This window comes from Gavia stellata, chromosome 6 (genome assembly GCF_030936135.1).
Source record: "Gavia stellata isolate bGavSte3 chromosome 6, bGavSte3.hap2, whole genome shotgun sequence".
NCBI lineage: Eukaryota > Metazoa > Chordata > Aves > Gaviiformes > Gaviidae > Gavia > Gavia stellata.
In genome coordinates this window covers 43,909,491-43,925,738 of record NC_082599.1, presented here as the reverse complement: position 1 = coordinate 43,925,738, position 16,248 = coordinate 43,909,491, and the positions used below count along the sequence as shown (strand labels likewise).

Genomic DNA, 16,248 nt, shown 5'->3' with positions numbered 1-16,248 from the left:
TCTTGTCTTTACTGCACTGCAGATTTAATAGTTGATCTTTGAGGCTTTCATTCTTAATTTAAATCCAGTTTGCATCTGTAGGATCCACTCTTCCATTGTTGGGGGGAGGGAAATGTATGTGACCTTTACCTAGGCATACTTTCTGCGCCTCCTTCTTGTAAATTATTTTAGGGTTGTTCAATGTATTGGTCTCTGTAGTGTCTAATATAAATGTGAGACTAAATGTGTCTAGTTTGTTGTTTCCTTGCTTGATGGCATGGTACACAAAACCAGCATGTTTTTGATTTCCGGGATTGTAGGAGAAGTAAGCAGTACTCTTCGCAAGGAGGCTGCCATCCCAGGAAAAGGGTTTGTGGTAAACAGGAGGAATGATACCGCTAAACCTTCTAATGAAAATACTGATATGAGAATAGGCAGTCTCTCTTTCTGCTTAAGGAAGAACTGAAATCCATTACAAACTTAAATCTGAGGGCACCATGACAAGACTATGTTCTCTTTATATGAAATTAGTGGGACATTGAAACTGGATAGGGCAAGAAAAGTAACAATGGATTTTAGAGAAACGTGTTTTGGTTTTAGGCAAATGGGGATGTTCGGTAAGTCATCGCAAGAAGAATTGGAGAGGGGACTATGTATCTCATCCTCGTGCTCTCTTCAAAACTATATATTGAGACTACAGCTGGCTAGGAAACTTCTTATTAAAACAAGAATTTTATTGGAAGACGGTTGCATTTAACATGATTAGATATGTTTGATCATGTTCATTTTGAAATACTTTAATTGTAAACATTAAGAATTCTTTGTATATAATGGATGCAGTTCATTGAAGTCTTGTAGTGTTTTGGCTGATAATGATTTTTTTAAATGTGTTTTTTGGATGGCATTAAATGTAGCCGCTGTGCAATTTGGAATAAGAAATTCTTCTAGGAAAATTTAAGAGTCAGTTTCAAGTGATATAATTTTTTTTTTTTGTTATATCAACAAATCTTACTGACTTTAAGATAATATCTTCTCCCACATATCTTTGGCATTCTAATTAGTACTCATCAGTAATTTCTGACTTTTCTAATGTCTGAAATAAGATTTGCTCTTCTCTCTTGTCTTACTTGCATGAGTATGACACTTTTAGCCCGCAAAGCTTGCAATTTACTATGTAAATTGTTAATGCATATTTGTGTCTGGTGGTTTTTTTGGGTTTTTTTGTGGGTTTTTTTTTTGTTTGTTTAGTTTTGGTTTTTTTTTAGTATATCCCTGTTGTAAGCCTTATGGTGTTTCATTTGTTTTATCTCAGGGGAAGGCCTTTCAGCCTCCCGCCACTCTTTGCGAACAGGTCTCTCTGCCTCAAATATTTCCCTGAGAGGAGAAAACCGTTTGTCAGTTCTTCTCAATTACCTTCTTCCTTCTTCAAGAGCTGGAACCCCGGCAACCTCAAGGTGTACAACCCCCGTAACTACCCCTCAAAACACACCACCCTCCAGTCCTACCTGCAGCCACCCGCCAACCACAAGTGCCCAGCCAAGTCCACTTCAGGGCAAGGAATTGCTGGTGTCACCTGCCAGTGATGATATTCCTTCAGTAATAATCCACCCACCTGAGGAGGACTTAGAAGTGCAGGAAAGCCAGGAAAAGAAGACAGAGGAAAATACTGACAAAACACCAGGCAACTATCAAAATTTAAGCTGTCCATGGGTGATGCTCTCTGCATCTGGATCACTTGCATTGCAATGTTTTTGGCACATAACTTGGGCACAAAGGAATATGATAACTGTTACCTCTGCCTGCATGCTTTATTTCTTCTCAGTTGTGACTGTTTGATCATTCAGCATTTTTAACTTTTTAGCTTTTAACTAAAGTCAGCAAAAAAATTCTTTAACTAACCTTCATTTGTGTGATTAAAAAGGAATATGGTTTTAAAATATAATCTATAAACAAAATGTCAAAAATGGTGGCCTTTTCCTTTCACTCACCTACACTCCATGTCAGGTTATGCTTTGTTGTTTTTGTCAGTGGTTTAAATAATATTTTAAACCAGTGTTCACTATCCTGACATAGCTACAGCCAAAGGTGTAGTGAAGTATTAGAGATGAGTATGAAAAGAATTACGAAGGGTTCAGTAATCAGTGGTGGTGTAGTTTAGTTGTATCGTGAAATCTTTAATCAATTTTATTTTTGCTTTTGTGCTTTTAAAAACCAGGACCACTAAAACCAGTAGTAGTTTATGATGGAACTGGCAGGTTCAGTTCACCTGCAGCTGTTTACGGATAGCTATCCATTCGTGCGCTGCTTCAGCATCACACACTTGATTACTGTTTTGTTGTGTTTGATATGAAAATAGGATAAGGTAGTTAAGCGTTTATAATTGCAGGTCAGAGCTTAGTAATTTATTGATTTGTTGTCTTGCAAAGCTATTGTTCTTTACATGTAAAAGGGTATGTAGATGTATAGATAATTGGAAAGAAAGGATGGAAAGTTCTAACAGTTTCTTTAATCATTTTTAGTAAATGTTTCATAACTCGTGCATTCTGCATACATGCTGTTATAATTGTTTTACTTTTGCAAAATTATCACTTATTTAGAGACTTCAGGATTCTTCTAGATAAATCATGTTTTTAACGGGATCACCTTTCTTTTTAGCCTTCAGGCTCCTCCTGCCTTTTTTTTCTTCCCAGAAATTTTGCCAAAATCTAGCTTGTTGGTTTGTCTGCTTTATGCCTATGTGTATTGGAGGAGCAAGGGGGGAGCTGATTTCACTCAGTTCTTTCATCAGCGAGGCTTTTCTTGGTTTCTTTCCTCACTTGTTGAATAAGTAAGAGCACACTGTTACATATAGCAGTGAAAATATGCTGACAGAGAAAAGGCTGTGGTTATCTGCCTTTTCACATTTTGCAGCCAAGTCACTGAAAAGGAAAGGGCAAACTATGTTGTAGGCTGTCATCTTGAGTTGGAGTGGGGGCCCCATCCTTACTTAAATTCAGAAAACCAAACAGAAAACTCTTCTTCTGACTTCCTTATAGGAAATTAAGAGAATTCACATGAAGATCATTCTCTCTCATGGGTGATCTTTCAAAGGTAATTAAAAACCAGAAGTAAAATAACAGCTGTAATTGGTTTTCCAGTTCTCATTTTTCTACTCATCTGACAGGAATGATGGCATGCTGGACTCAAGGTCTTTAGAACGCAAGAGAAAGCAAACAAATGAAGATCAAGTACTTGATGCTATTATTATCACTAATAGCACTTTCCACCAGAATCTCCAAGTCATGTTCAAATTGCTTTTTGTGCCTCAAGGGGATGTTTCTCATAAAGGAAAAATCTGAAAGGGATGATTTCCCAGTTAATCCATAAATAAAAGTCTTTCCAGAGAAAGATGAACACCAATAATAATGGAAGACATTTTTGCTTTCTGGGTTCCCCCCCCCGCCCCCACTCTAATTCAAGAAATCATCTGACCACAGAAAGACACATTTTCCTTAGAGATGCCTTTTGAAGACATTCTCAGACTATGACTTCAGGGCTGCAGCTGAACTTGGACTCACTCTGTTTTGGGAGACAGATTCAGAAGGGAACCCTGAAGAGGAAGTCATCTTCCTTGTATTAATCAAAAAAAAACCCCAAAAAACACTCCTTCATCCATTCCAGTATAGATTATGGTCTGTATTACCTCTCTAGTAATTCAGAATATTGCAGCCAGTATACTTTTTCCACATCTGAATGACTGAGTTCGGTTTGCCTCCTGTGAGAATTAGGAACTGTTTTAATTTTCTAATAGATGGCTTCCTTCTGTTTAGCATTCATCTATCCTTGGCCTTCTGCTATTCAGATTTTACTTTTTAGAACTACAAATAGCTGGAAGGTTACTGAACTTAATGTGAATTACTGTAAAAGAAGGGGAGAGGGGCACACTTTCAGTCTATCACTTGATTTTTATCAGCCAGTCATCAGTTCATAGTAAGTCAACCAGGCAAAGGGTTCTCTTTAACAATATTTTTTTCTTTTGTCATCGGTTCAGGAACAGCTTTTGTTTTCCCATCTTTGAAACTGTTGAATAATGAATTCCATAGGTAGAGCTAGGAAGAGAGCTGTGTCACAGCAAAAGATGAACAGTTAGTTCACCAGCATCATTAAGCTGTGTTAATGTCTATGAACAACAGCAAAGCAGCCTGTTATAAGGGGTCTTTTAGTTCACTGATAAATGTACTTCACAACTGAGTAAAATAATATTTAGAACAGCTTTGCTTTTACAATAATTACTTACTGAAAATAATAATTCAGAAAGGTTTAAATATTTGCCTTCTAGGATTTGCCTTCTAATATTTTTTTCATATTAAGGCTGCATTGGAATTTATTTTTTAAAATTGTTTTTTTTCCCCTCAAACACAAATATGGTGTGACTTTGTATTTAAAAGTTTCGTAATTCATAAATTTTGTTATGTATAAAAATAATAATATTGGAACAGTCATGCTTAGGTGTTGAACTCATCTTATTTCCCCCAACACTTTTTTTTTTTTACTGAAGTGGAAATGTGAGGCAAATGTCTGTATCTTTCTTGCTTTCTTTTTCCAGTAGGCAATGTCCATTAGATTATTGTGATCACAGTATTAAACTAAGTGTAGTTGGCTACAAAATGTGCATGATCTTTAGTGAAGGTGTGGTTATAAGTACTTTAACTTGAGTGATCTTACGAGTAATCGAACTTATTCAAGACTCAATCCACAGTTGTCTTTCAAAAGAGGCAGGTGGTATACTTGCATAACAACATCAAGAAGAGTATTGTATATTTTTAACGATCTCCTCGGTAGCTTGGTAAGACTAGATGAATTTCTCTGTCTCACAGTCTGGAAAAACTAGGTAGTCTTCCTTTTAGCAGTAGCCTCTGAGTTTGTACCTACTAAACTGGAGAAGAGCAGAAAGTAAGTTCTTTTATTAGAGTTTTGAGTAAAAGTGTTCCTCTATTAGAGATGATTATTTTTTTTATTCTGAGTTTCCCTGCAAATACCAGATTGCATTTCATTATGCACATCAATCAGTATCATATGGAAATGCTTGCTCAGGTCTGAAAACCTGTAAGCAGTATTCTCATGTGAGCACAGCAGTCTGTCCAACTGCAAGACCAATAGAAAGGAAAACTATTTACACGTGGTTTAGGATCAGACAAATGTTCCTGTATCAGTACCAAAACATCTGGACCTTAACTATGACTGGTTGGAGAAATTTTGAAGGCAAACCTTTTAGAAGAATCAGTATCACTTCAGTACTGAAATAATAAATTAGTTTATGTTAATATGTAGAATCCTTATTCTCTATCCTCCTCCTTAATTGTCTCTCCACTTTTTGTTCTAGTCTCTGCTTGCTCTTGCTCACAGGGCAAAAAGAGCAAAATGATGCATTACTGCTCATGTTTCATCAGTCATACATATCTTCAGTTACCTTTATTGTTATGTAGCAGGGAGGAAGTGGAAAAAATATGTATTTATAAACTTTTATATTATGGCCTTCTGCAACAACTGTTTAATATTTCTGTTCTATTTCTAGTCCTACAAACACTTAACATCAACTGTTATGCAGTTAAATACTTTGAACAGCTCATCTCACAGGTGGTTGATTGCTGTTAGTGATTCTTGTGAATAATGCATACATTTTGGAGCAGAAGAGTAGAATGTGGCGTTTTTTGGGTGGTGTTCCCCCCTGCCCCCCCCCCCCCCCCCCCCCCCCCCCCCTGCCCCGCCAGCTAACTGAATGTAGTATTTATAGTGTTAGCTAATTACTTACAATTACCTTCACAAAGGAAATGGCAGGTCATTAACTTCATTTGGTTTTTGCTTCAGGAAAAACTACCCATACCACTTATATCCCTATGAACTCTAAGAATGAAAATTAATGGTAAAGGCTTGGACATGCATGTTTTCCATTGATATGATAGTTCTGTTAAAGAGTTTTTTTGGAAATAAATTTGGGGATGAAATAAAGCAAATTCAGTTGTCATTTGAAATGCTAAAAAATGTCAAATTGCTAAATTATAAACATGGAGGAATGCAAGTAGTTATGCAGCAGGAGTTATGATAGAACAATAGCCAACAGGTTAGCTGGTGAGGACTTCAGTTTTATCTTGACTAGAGTGACGCTTGACCTAAATACAAACTTTCTGCATGTAATACAATGTTTAAGCTTTAGTCTTTGTCTAGATGTGGTTTTGAAAGCATGTTAAAGCATGTTTATCACCACATCTGAAAGGTCTAGTGTAGACAAGCAAGGCCAAATGCACTTCTAGTGCATGTTAAACTGAACAAGTAAAAGCTCTGTAATCCAAAAGATGGGATTTGGGCTTGGTTATGCATGCCTAGACCAGCTTCTAAATGATAGTTGGGTAGAGATAACCATGACGCAACATGGAATTCACTGCGTATGAACACCTGGGTTACTTGACTTTTGCACCCTTCACTGAACCGGCAGTTCAGTGTTGCTAGTAGTGTCGTAAGCTACATAAAACGGTGTCTTAGTGCAGATGTTAGAGGGAAGCTCTACACTTAACTTGAATAATTTTATTGTACATGCCTCTTGAACTAACGTGTTAGAGAGACCATTTCATCTAGAAACATCTGGTCAGATCAATAGTTGGAGTTTTGGTCTGTTGATTGAAACCATGGTTTGCAAGCTGTCTATCCTTCATGTAGTACAATATTGGCTTGTACAGGTTTAGTTAACTACCAGGGTATCATCACTGTAGCTGTAGCCTGAGGCTTGCCGAGGCTTTTTACAATTGAAATAACTGCAGCACAGCAGACTAGATAGCAGAGATGTTTGCTTTTGGTGTCTGAGGATTTCTAAATACAGTGAAGATGCTATCTACCAACTACTAGAGTGGTTACAATTAAAATGTCAACACTTGTTATATTGTCTACAATTAAAGTAGCTCTTGTTTTCTTTTCTGGTGACTGTTCTGCAAATGGCCATCATTTGGGCAATATTTAATTTTAATTTTTTAAAATAATGTTATTATTTTGACAACACAGTGACTTGTTAATGTTGCATTTATGATACTAATGTAGGGCACCCTTACTGAATAACTTGCACATTTGCTTTAAGCAAGCTGCCACATTGAGTTTTGGTAGTGTTGCATACTCAGTTCACTTCATACACCATTTTGAACTTCTCCTTTGTTTTAATTTAGGGCTGTTAGCATCTCCACAATCAGCACCTGGAAATTTAGACACTGGGAAAAGTGGAGACATGAAAGGTACTGGGACAGGAGGAAGCAGAGAAAACAGCACGGTTGATTTTAGTAAGGTAAATAATTTGAAATACCTTTAAGTTTAGCACAGAATAACTGTGACAAAAAATGTGATTGTTTCAACTGCCCTCTTAGTTACAACTAAGACACATATACGTACGCATCTGTATAAGTGTACAAAAGATATGTACTAAGACATAACTTGTATGTATGAGTGTCAGAGTATGGCATAGGCTAAACGTGTCAAATTTTTTGAAACTCTTCCCAGTGGGACTGAACTTTCTGTTTAGTTTGATCTTTTCAGTGTTTTGGTAACTTAGAGTGCAGCTGCTGCACTTTCTCATGCAGAGGGAAATATTTTCAGGTCTGCTATAAAGACTCTTATGAAAACAATTTTGTAAATGGTGTTGTAATATTTTTTTCTAGGACTGACTTTTTGAGTTTTTTTGCAAAGAGGATTTCAAAGGGGATTTGTTTTATATGTTTTATGAGTTTGCTGTACAAAAGCTGTTGTAAACACTGTAAGAAAATTGGTTTGCTAAGTTAAATAATTATGTTTAAGGAAAGCTAACTTACTCTGTAGTTCTCATCTAATCGTGGCAGGTGCCATTTATTCCTGCTCCTCTGTCACAGTTTTTATGTTTTTGCTTGGCCTGTCCTTCTCTACACCTGCCTTGTCTCCTGTTGGGCAGGAGTCAGCCTCCTGGCACTGTAGTTGTGGCACACTTGGTGTGGGACTCAAGAGGCCATCTGTAAGTTCTTTAGATAGCAATGTAACTGGTGCTTGTGTGTGTGTGTGTGTATATGTATATGAACACAGAGTTCATGTGCTGTACCATTTTCTAATGCTTTTCTGTAATTATGTACAGAAATGAATGTTAAGATTTTCAGCCATCATATTCTTTATGGATGAAAATATAAGCATACAAATTATTTTTCAAAATTATGACATTTGAAATACACAGCTGTGAAATAACTAATTACGTTCTAGAAACCATGTGTAATTACATGAACTCTCGTCATTAATTGTGCATAGATTTTGTTAAGTTATGTCCTATCACGGAATGTTTGTCATGATAAGTAATATTAGAAAGGTGGTTATGCAGTTTGGAGTCTTCTAGAATATAGTAGGTGGTAGTAATTCTAATTTCTAGAAAACAGTTTAATATTAGTTGGCTGGCTGGCTGACATTTTCTACATATGTTTGTCTCTTCTGTACTGTGGGATATGTGATTTGCATTTTTATTTTTCTTTGTAGCATAAATGTCTAGTAAATACTGATAAACTTACAGAATTTCTGCGAACAAATGTAAGGCAATAAACACTTGTTTCATCTTTATATAAATAGGTTGATATGAACTTCATGAGGAAAATTCCTTCAGGAGCAGAAGCATCAAATGTGTTAGTGGGAGAAGTAGATTTTTTAGAAAGACCTATTATTGCTTTTGTGAGGCTCTCCCCTGCTGTGCTTCTCTCAGGTCTCACAGAGGTTCCGGTTCCTACACGGTAAATAAATGCCTGGAAAGTCTGCCTTTATTTATACAATAAGATAATACTTAAGATCTCATGTAGTTGTAAATTTTTATACATACTCTGTTAAGCTCAAGAAATGTAGACTTTGTTTAACATGATGCCAGTCATTTGCTGCAAAATTTGAAAGAATGAGGTCCACCATAAAATTTGCTGAATTCTTTAAATATATGTAATGATTCTGTCTTAAGCAAGTACAGAAGTTGAAACTGATAGCTGACCCGGAGTAAAAGCAGTAAGTCTTCCAAGCTTGTGTTGCCATTGTAAAGATGGGCATGAAGGTTGTTATAGTTCCCTTCAGCATGACGCAGTGTGACGGTGGGGAAGAGTCCATGAAGTCTGAAAGTCTGTCTGATCTGAAGCTCTGCTCTTTGTATACAAATACTCTGTGTATGAATAACCTAGGTGGCGGAAAACCTTTTTTTAATTATATGCCCAAATCTACCTGATTGACACTGAGGTAACCAATCTGCAGCTATACATTGAATCAGTTTTCAATCTGCAATATGCCATCCAGCCTGGTGCACCCACCCCCCAAAATCATGGTCTCACCAGTATACCTGGGGCATATTTACCACAGGTGATCAAAATGTCAAAATGCAGGTCCCATGATGAAGATAGCAGGTCATTTCATCAGCCATCATGGAGGGCACTTCATTTTCTGTGCATATTGATGTATTGGGATGTTCTGTGGTGTTTGGCGTAAATTTGTACCTTCATGGTTTTGGTGATTTTTTTTTTTCAAATGTTTTAAAATGATTGAGGTGCTTGTTTATCTCTGTAATTTTCAGCTTATATACCCTAATGAAAGGCAAAAATAATCTTCGCGGTGTTCTTATAAATAGACGTGAGAATTTTCAGAGGGTAGTTGACATTAGCGCTCATAATGTTTCTTCGGAAATGCAAAAAATTTCTGCATACAGGTTATTTGTGTTAATGTAGCTAAAATTATCCTGTCCTAAATTTTTCAGAATTAGGTAGACTTGCAAATTTGGAATAGCGTACTTGATTCTGAAGGTGCAATCTCAGTTTCAGTTAGGGTAGTCAACTTGCAAAGGAAAAATAACATTGAGCTTTTTGTACTGTGAGGTGAAAGAAGGTGCTACTTTTTTCAAATGTGTTGCACTTAGGAATTTGATTTTTCATGGACTATGGGAAGAATGTCGTGAAAAGAATTATTGAGGTTCATTCTTTGGCTTCATTTTGAATTTATAAGTTAATAGTCCTGTTCAAGGTCACCCCCCACCCCCCTCCCCCAAGTGTGATAACTGTTACTGTGATTGGAAATGGAGACTATCTGTTAACGTATGCTGTGACAGCGCACCCCCACCCCCCATCTCCCCGATTGGATTCCCTTCTCAAAAAGTCACTTTTACCTTCTTAGGTGTTCAAAATGCAGGTTCCCTTCCTTTCTGCTATGTGAGTATGCCTAGTGTGTTGCTTGAAGTATATCTGTGCATCTGCTGTGTGGCGTACCCAGTCACAGCAAGTGAGAGGGGGTTTAACTCCCGTGAAGAGGTGATCATCAGGGAGGCTAGAACATAAAGCTCAGAAAGGCTTATGATCCAGATGAAATACTCATAGAGCTCTAGCCTGTGGATTACTACTACATTTAAGGCATTATAAGAAGTTGAAAAATTAGGCTTAAAAAAATTAGGCTTAATTAAGATTTCGGAGTAATTTTGGTTCAGGATTCAAGTTTCTTCCAGTAATGACTTTGAGCTGAGTCTTTTCTTAGTCTGGCAGCAGTCTTTAAGATCTGAAATGGTGAAGAGGATATTTTTACTTCACCATTAAATTTTCTTTAAACATTTGTTTGAAAGAACCCTCTGAGTATATTCAAACGACTTAGCCATATTAATCTCTATTGCTTTCTCCACAGGTTTTTGTTTTTGTTGCTGGGACCGGCAGGAAAAGCTCCACAGTACCATGAAATTGGAAGATCAATAGCAACTCTTATGACAGATGATGTGAGTGATGTATTTTAAAATCTTGTAGTTAAAGAAGTCTAGAATAATGTATTTACCGACTGTTTTCAATAAACGTATTCTGGAGTGACAGGTTAAAGAAAAAACCAAACCAAACTGGTTAAATGAAGAACTGTAAAGTTATTTTTTGTGTTAGTGAACTAGATAATGGTAAATTAACTTTTCCCCATGACTTTCTTGAAGAAATCCTAAATGTATTTCTGAAAAAATATTTTAGCTTTGGTATATAGATTTCATTTTTGTATTAAATTAGGAAATAGAACTGCATCTGATATGAATCACTATGTTGAAAAGGACACAGCAAACTGTAAGTGTTCAGGACAGAAAGTTTAAGAATGCATGCAATTGAATCATCACAGATTTTTTTTTTTTGTATCAAAGTGAGGTCAGATAATTAAAACCAGAATTTTACTAGGCATTTGAAGTCATATGCTTAGAGCACTGGTGGACGGTTTTAAAGAGCAGAGGGTAATTGGGCCTTTTTGAGACTTGTCATTTTATGAGCAAAATTAGGATGTTTTAATTCTGACTTCGCAGTGAGCGCCATCTACTGAATTGCAGACAATTATTAGGGTTATCTAGTAGAAATTCTAGTATTTCTTTACTCTAGAACAATTTAAAGTTTGGAAATGTAAATCAGAAATTCGTCATTTTCTAATTGGGCCACTAGCCTGTGAATACAGTATTTGTTCATTGCAGCTTCTAATTTTTTAGTTAGGCTGATTTTTAAGAATACTGTAGATCATTGAAATAGAAAAATACAAGTTATTCTGTGGTCTAAAAAGACCTAAACAGACTAAAAAGATCTAATTTACAATTAGAAGACTTAATGGTCAGGTTTCTGGAAACAAACAGTTCAGGTTTCAAATGTACAGAAGCAATTTAGGATCATCTTCTGCAAACAGTTTTTTTATAGCAAAACTAGCATTTTTTTTTTCCTCTCTGTGTATAAAATGCATCTTGGGATTCTGGGATTGTTTGTGGTTTGGTTTTTTTTTTTTTTAATACTACCCGTTTGTCAGTTCAGAGTTTGTGGTGTTGTAGTAGGCTGTAAAACAGTGTAGGGTTTTTTTTGAGTAGTAGGAGGATTGCTTTCATATGCTTTTTAAGTCTTTTAAAATGAATTAAGCTAGAGGTATACAAATGAAGTCCTTATTCGTAATAAAAACTTGTGTTTTGGTTTGAAGGTTATTTAAAGTATTTTTGTCCTGATTTAGCACAGCATAGTGGCACAGTGGCTGTAGGGCAGAATTATTCAGGCAATAGTACATGAACTTGATTTACTGAATATTGAAGATTAACTTTTTAATTAATTTTAGAAATGAACTCAATATTCCTTTTGAGTTTGAAGATACAACTTCCTTATTTTATGTTCCACAGGGATGTGCATACAGGTAATTCTTAATGAAAAAGTATGCAAGTAAAGTAAAAGCCTAACTTTTGAGGACCTTTAAAAACAATGAAGTGTTCCTTGTAATGAGTTCCTCTTTCAAAAGAAAAAAAAAAAAGAATATTGGGTACTTTCTTCTTGTAGGTTTTCCATGATGTTGCCTATAAAGCAAAAGACCGAAATGATTTGTTGTCAGGAATTGATGAATTTTTAGACCAAGTGACAGTCCTGCCTCCAGGAGAATGGGATCCATCTATACGAATTGAGCCGCCAAAAAGTGTTCCTTCCCAGGTAAAAGAAAAAAAAAGTCTGGTAGAGAGCTCCCATGATTTTTACTTTGAAAATGCCATTTCTGAATGCAAGTAAGTTGTGTACTGAGTATAAAATTTAGTAAAGCATCAGGAAAGCCCCCACATCCATTTGGAAGAAAAAGTGGACTGTCCATTTAAGTGGTGTTTTAAAAAAAAAAAAAAGTGTTAATCAGTTTCCTGCTATGCTTTTAAGTAAATTGTATTTACTATATTTCCTTTTGTAATACTGAAATGAGTTCATGTGAGATCTAGGAGAATAGGTCCAAAATTGTACCTGAGTTCCTATTATAAATTTTATTACTAATCTAACAATGATCAGCAAGAATATTGTAATTCTTATAAGAACTTCTATTTGCATACAACGTTGATTGAAATGTTTTAATGTCTATTGGCTAGCATATAACGTTCACAGAATGTTTTTGAAATGGATAAAAAAAAATGGATCGTATTGCTCAGTTGTGATACAAGCTTAGAATGAGAGCCGGGGGAAGCTGGATCTTAGAGGGACTCTGATTTCTTCCCTTTCTCCCTTTTTACAACGGAGGGCAATTCCTGCTTGCCAGGATCAAAAGTGGGGGGCGAGACCAGTGCACTTGATTCAGAAGGTTGACTTGGTGTTGAATCCGGTAGTGGTTTGGGGGAGTAGGTGGAATGCAAGGGGTGACAGCAGTGCAGTTTATTCATTAATAACCTGAGGCTACCACTTAACTCCTTTCCAAAATAAGCAGGGCTTGGGGGTTTTTGGAAGGCAAGCTTGGTTGAGAAATTTATGAGGAGCTGGGAGCATCTTGCTCAATGGGGGAATGAATTCTCATTTATACTGGAATGACTTCTGATTTATACTTCAAGAAAATACTGTGTGTGTCATAAAGTTTCTGTTAGAAGCTAGAGGCTTCTGCTCTGGAAATGATTAAGAAAAAAAATCTAAAGATTCTAGGCCTTGTGGTTGATCCTCTATTGTGTCTTGAAAAGGTAGGCTTTGTTTCATCATGTCTCAGGGACATATTTCTTGTAGAAGGGGGGAAGATTAATACTGTTGTGCAAGGTACTAATAAGGTCTTCTGGGGATTGTTGTACAGTTCTAGTCATCTGTACTCAACAAAAGATGATTTTGGCAAACGGAGGACTGCTGATAAGCTGGGCATATGAAAAAGGTTTGGAGGGCAGAGAGTCTCTGCACACTGTCTTTGAATTTTTGAATTATACTTTTTAATGTAAATGTAGTCTCAAAGTATGGTTTGTTTGTTTGTTTGTTTTTGGGGTTTTTGTTTCCCTGTAGGAGAAAAGGAAGGTACCTAAATTTCCAAATGGATCTACTCCTACAGGAGAGACTCTCAAAGAAGAAGGCCATCATGCTGGACCTGAACTTGAGAGAACTGGAAGGTGTGTTCATTTCCCTAAATACTGGCTACCATAAAGAAATAAAAATAATAAATCTTCACAGTTTTTAATGATGACATTTGAACATAAAAAATCATGGTATAAGTGTCAGAGCGCATCCTTTTTCCTTTTCAAGTGTTGGATTCTTGCCTGTAAATACCGATCTGCTTAAAGCATTTTCAAGCCTGTGGCAATGTTTCTCAACACATTTGCGAAGGATTTCATATAAGATGCTGCCTAATTTAACTGACTTTTAAGAGTTGGGTTTTAATTTTTAATTGTCAAGAGCCTGTAATTATCATAATTATAGCAGGAATATACAATTTTCAATATTGGGCTAGGTACTAAAAATTTCCATTAATGCAAATCTGTTTTTATTAAACGTATACAAAGTGGAGCAACAAGGAATATAAGTGGCAAAAAATACTTTGGTTAGGTTTCTTCCAGATCTAAAATAAAATTGAAGGAATTTCTTTCATTTGAGTTGCATTGTTGTTCTCTGTTAGTTCTGAAATACTTGCCAAAAAAGTCCCCAAAATTAGAAATATCTGGTTAAGATTAAACCTTAATATCTTGTATGAGAGAGTAGAGATGAAATCAACTGAGAAATTCTGGAAAAGATGTACAATGTTGTTATCCCCAAAATGATGAACTTCCAAGTGAAATGCAGCTTCCTCATAACTTTGCAAGAAGGACTTTACAACATTTGTGTTGATTTTTACCATTTTGGCTTTGTTATACTTACCTTTTGCGTTTTTGCAAACAGTATGTGGAGCTGAGAAGTTAATTTCTGCCCACACAATTATCTCTAGATGATCCGATTGTTTTTCTTAGGAATGGATTCTTTTTTTTGGTAATTCAAAATAAAATCAAATTTTTGTAGGTGCAAATTATACCTAGTATTTTGGAGTCTTAAAAATTTTTTTGGAAACTGCCAAAAGCTTTTTGATTTCTTGCAAATAACTTACCCAGTTGAACTGATTTATATATGTTTGGTTTTGTATTTCCATTTGTAGAATATCTCTATATGAGAACACTGTTAAAAAATTATAGACCTAAATTTATTTAAGGACGTAACCATATGTATGTAGGGAATTTGAATCAGAAAGCTACAACTACTTATTGGAGTAGTAATACAGAAATGTATCAATGCAGTGGTCTTGGCTGAGGTTTAGCATATTTCTTCCGTTCCTTGTTTTGAATATCATAAGACAGATTAGACTTTAAACATTATTTAGGTAAAATCACTTGCAAAGATATTTTTTCAGTATCTAGCCCATATACAAAAATACCTAGGCAGCTTTTAAAAATGTGGATAACCTGCTTGATTATATTTGGAATGCTACTGAATTGGAATAGATAAGATTCTAATTTACATTTTAAACTGTTATGCTTTAATCTGGGTTATGAAATAGCTAATTTGTGCTGGCAATAGGCACTGGCAGTCATGTGTAGCCCATAGTTTTGAACTAGCTAGAATCCTTTAGTGTACAGTTTGACGAGTTTCATCTCACCTATTTAGGCTTTTTGGTGGTTTGATACTTGACATCCAAAGGAAAGCACCTTTTTTCTTGAGTGACTTCAAGGATGCATTAAGCCTGCAGTGCCTGGCCTCGATTCTTTTCCTATACTGTGCCTGTATGTCTCCTGTAATCACTTTTGGAGGGCTCCTGGGAGAAGCTACACAAGGCAGAATAGTGAGTACAAAGAATGGTAGTGGCCAGGCTTTTAGACCTTCAAGAGGCAAGTCACTGTGTGCATTTGTCTCATTTATTTATACTTGTATTTGAAGAATTTACCCACAGCACTTGATTAGCCTGCCCCAAAGCAGATCTTCCCCAAAAGGGAATTGCTGTGGAAAATGTGGGGAACCCATGTGAACAGGAGAAGATGCACAGTGGAGGTAAAAAATGTTTATCCTGCCTTACTGGATGAATGGCTTCATGAATTGAGAAAGGGCTTGCATTGCCTTCTTTTTAGCTACTTAAAAATAATGAATAGCAGTAAAGGTGCACCATCCCACTAGGCCTACTTTAGGCAACGTCGGAGGCTCAAGGTGGATAGCCAAGAACATGTACTGGCCTTGAGTAGTAGACCTATGAGGATGATAATGCCTGCAGTGTATGGGTAGCAGCCAATTGTGTATTTAAGTAATGGACAGGATATGTATATGCTTTCACTAATGGTATGTTGTTAACAGTAAAAGAAAGTGGCAAAGGTTTATGAGCAGAAAATACTCTTCATTGTAAACAACTTGAATATAAACCATACATGTACAAAAATTTTGGTAGCGTTATGTTGGGCAGTAGATAACACCAGCACCTTTTTAGCCAAAATATCACTGCACTTTGGTTTTTGGAGCAGGGAAAGAATACTTAACATCAGCAATGTTAATAACTTAGTGTTTGTGTCAATTGGCT

At 36.1% G+C, this 16,248-nt stretch overlaps 1 protein-coding gene across 6 annotated transcripts in view; it reads left to right on the top strand.

The window, feature by feature from the left end:
• Positions 1 to 16,248, top strand: part of SLC4A7 (solute carrier family 4 member 7) — a 73,111-nt gene that overhangs the window by 31,348 nt on the left and 25,515 nt on the right. For 2 of the 6 annotated variants that reach the window (XM_059818310.1, XM_059818312.1), the window contains 7 exons: positions 1,292 to 1,660; positions 7,170 to 7,285; positions 8,578 to 8,735; positions 10,642 to 10,729; positions 12,282 to 12,428; positions 13,728 to 13,831; positions 15,351 to 15,525. In XM_059818310.1, the coding sequence (XP_059674293.1) occupies positions 1,292 to 1,660; positions 7,170 to 7,285; positions 8,578 to 8,735; positions 10,642 to 10,729; positions 12,282 to 12,428; positions 13,728 to 13,831; positions 15,351 to 15,525 (1,157 nt within the window). Of the gene's footprint in view, positions 1 to 1,291; positions 1,661 to 7,169; positions 7,286 to 7,921; positions 7,982 to 8,577; positions 8,736 to 10,641; positions 10,730 to 12,281; positions 12,429 to 13,727; positions 13,832 to 15,350; positions 15,526 to 16,248 lie in introns of all 6 variants that reach the window. The other 4 variants (XM_059818315.1, XM_059818314.1, XM_059818311.1 and 1 more) reach the window with 3 other exon arrangements.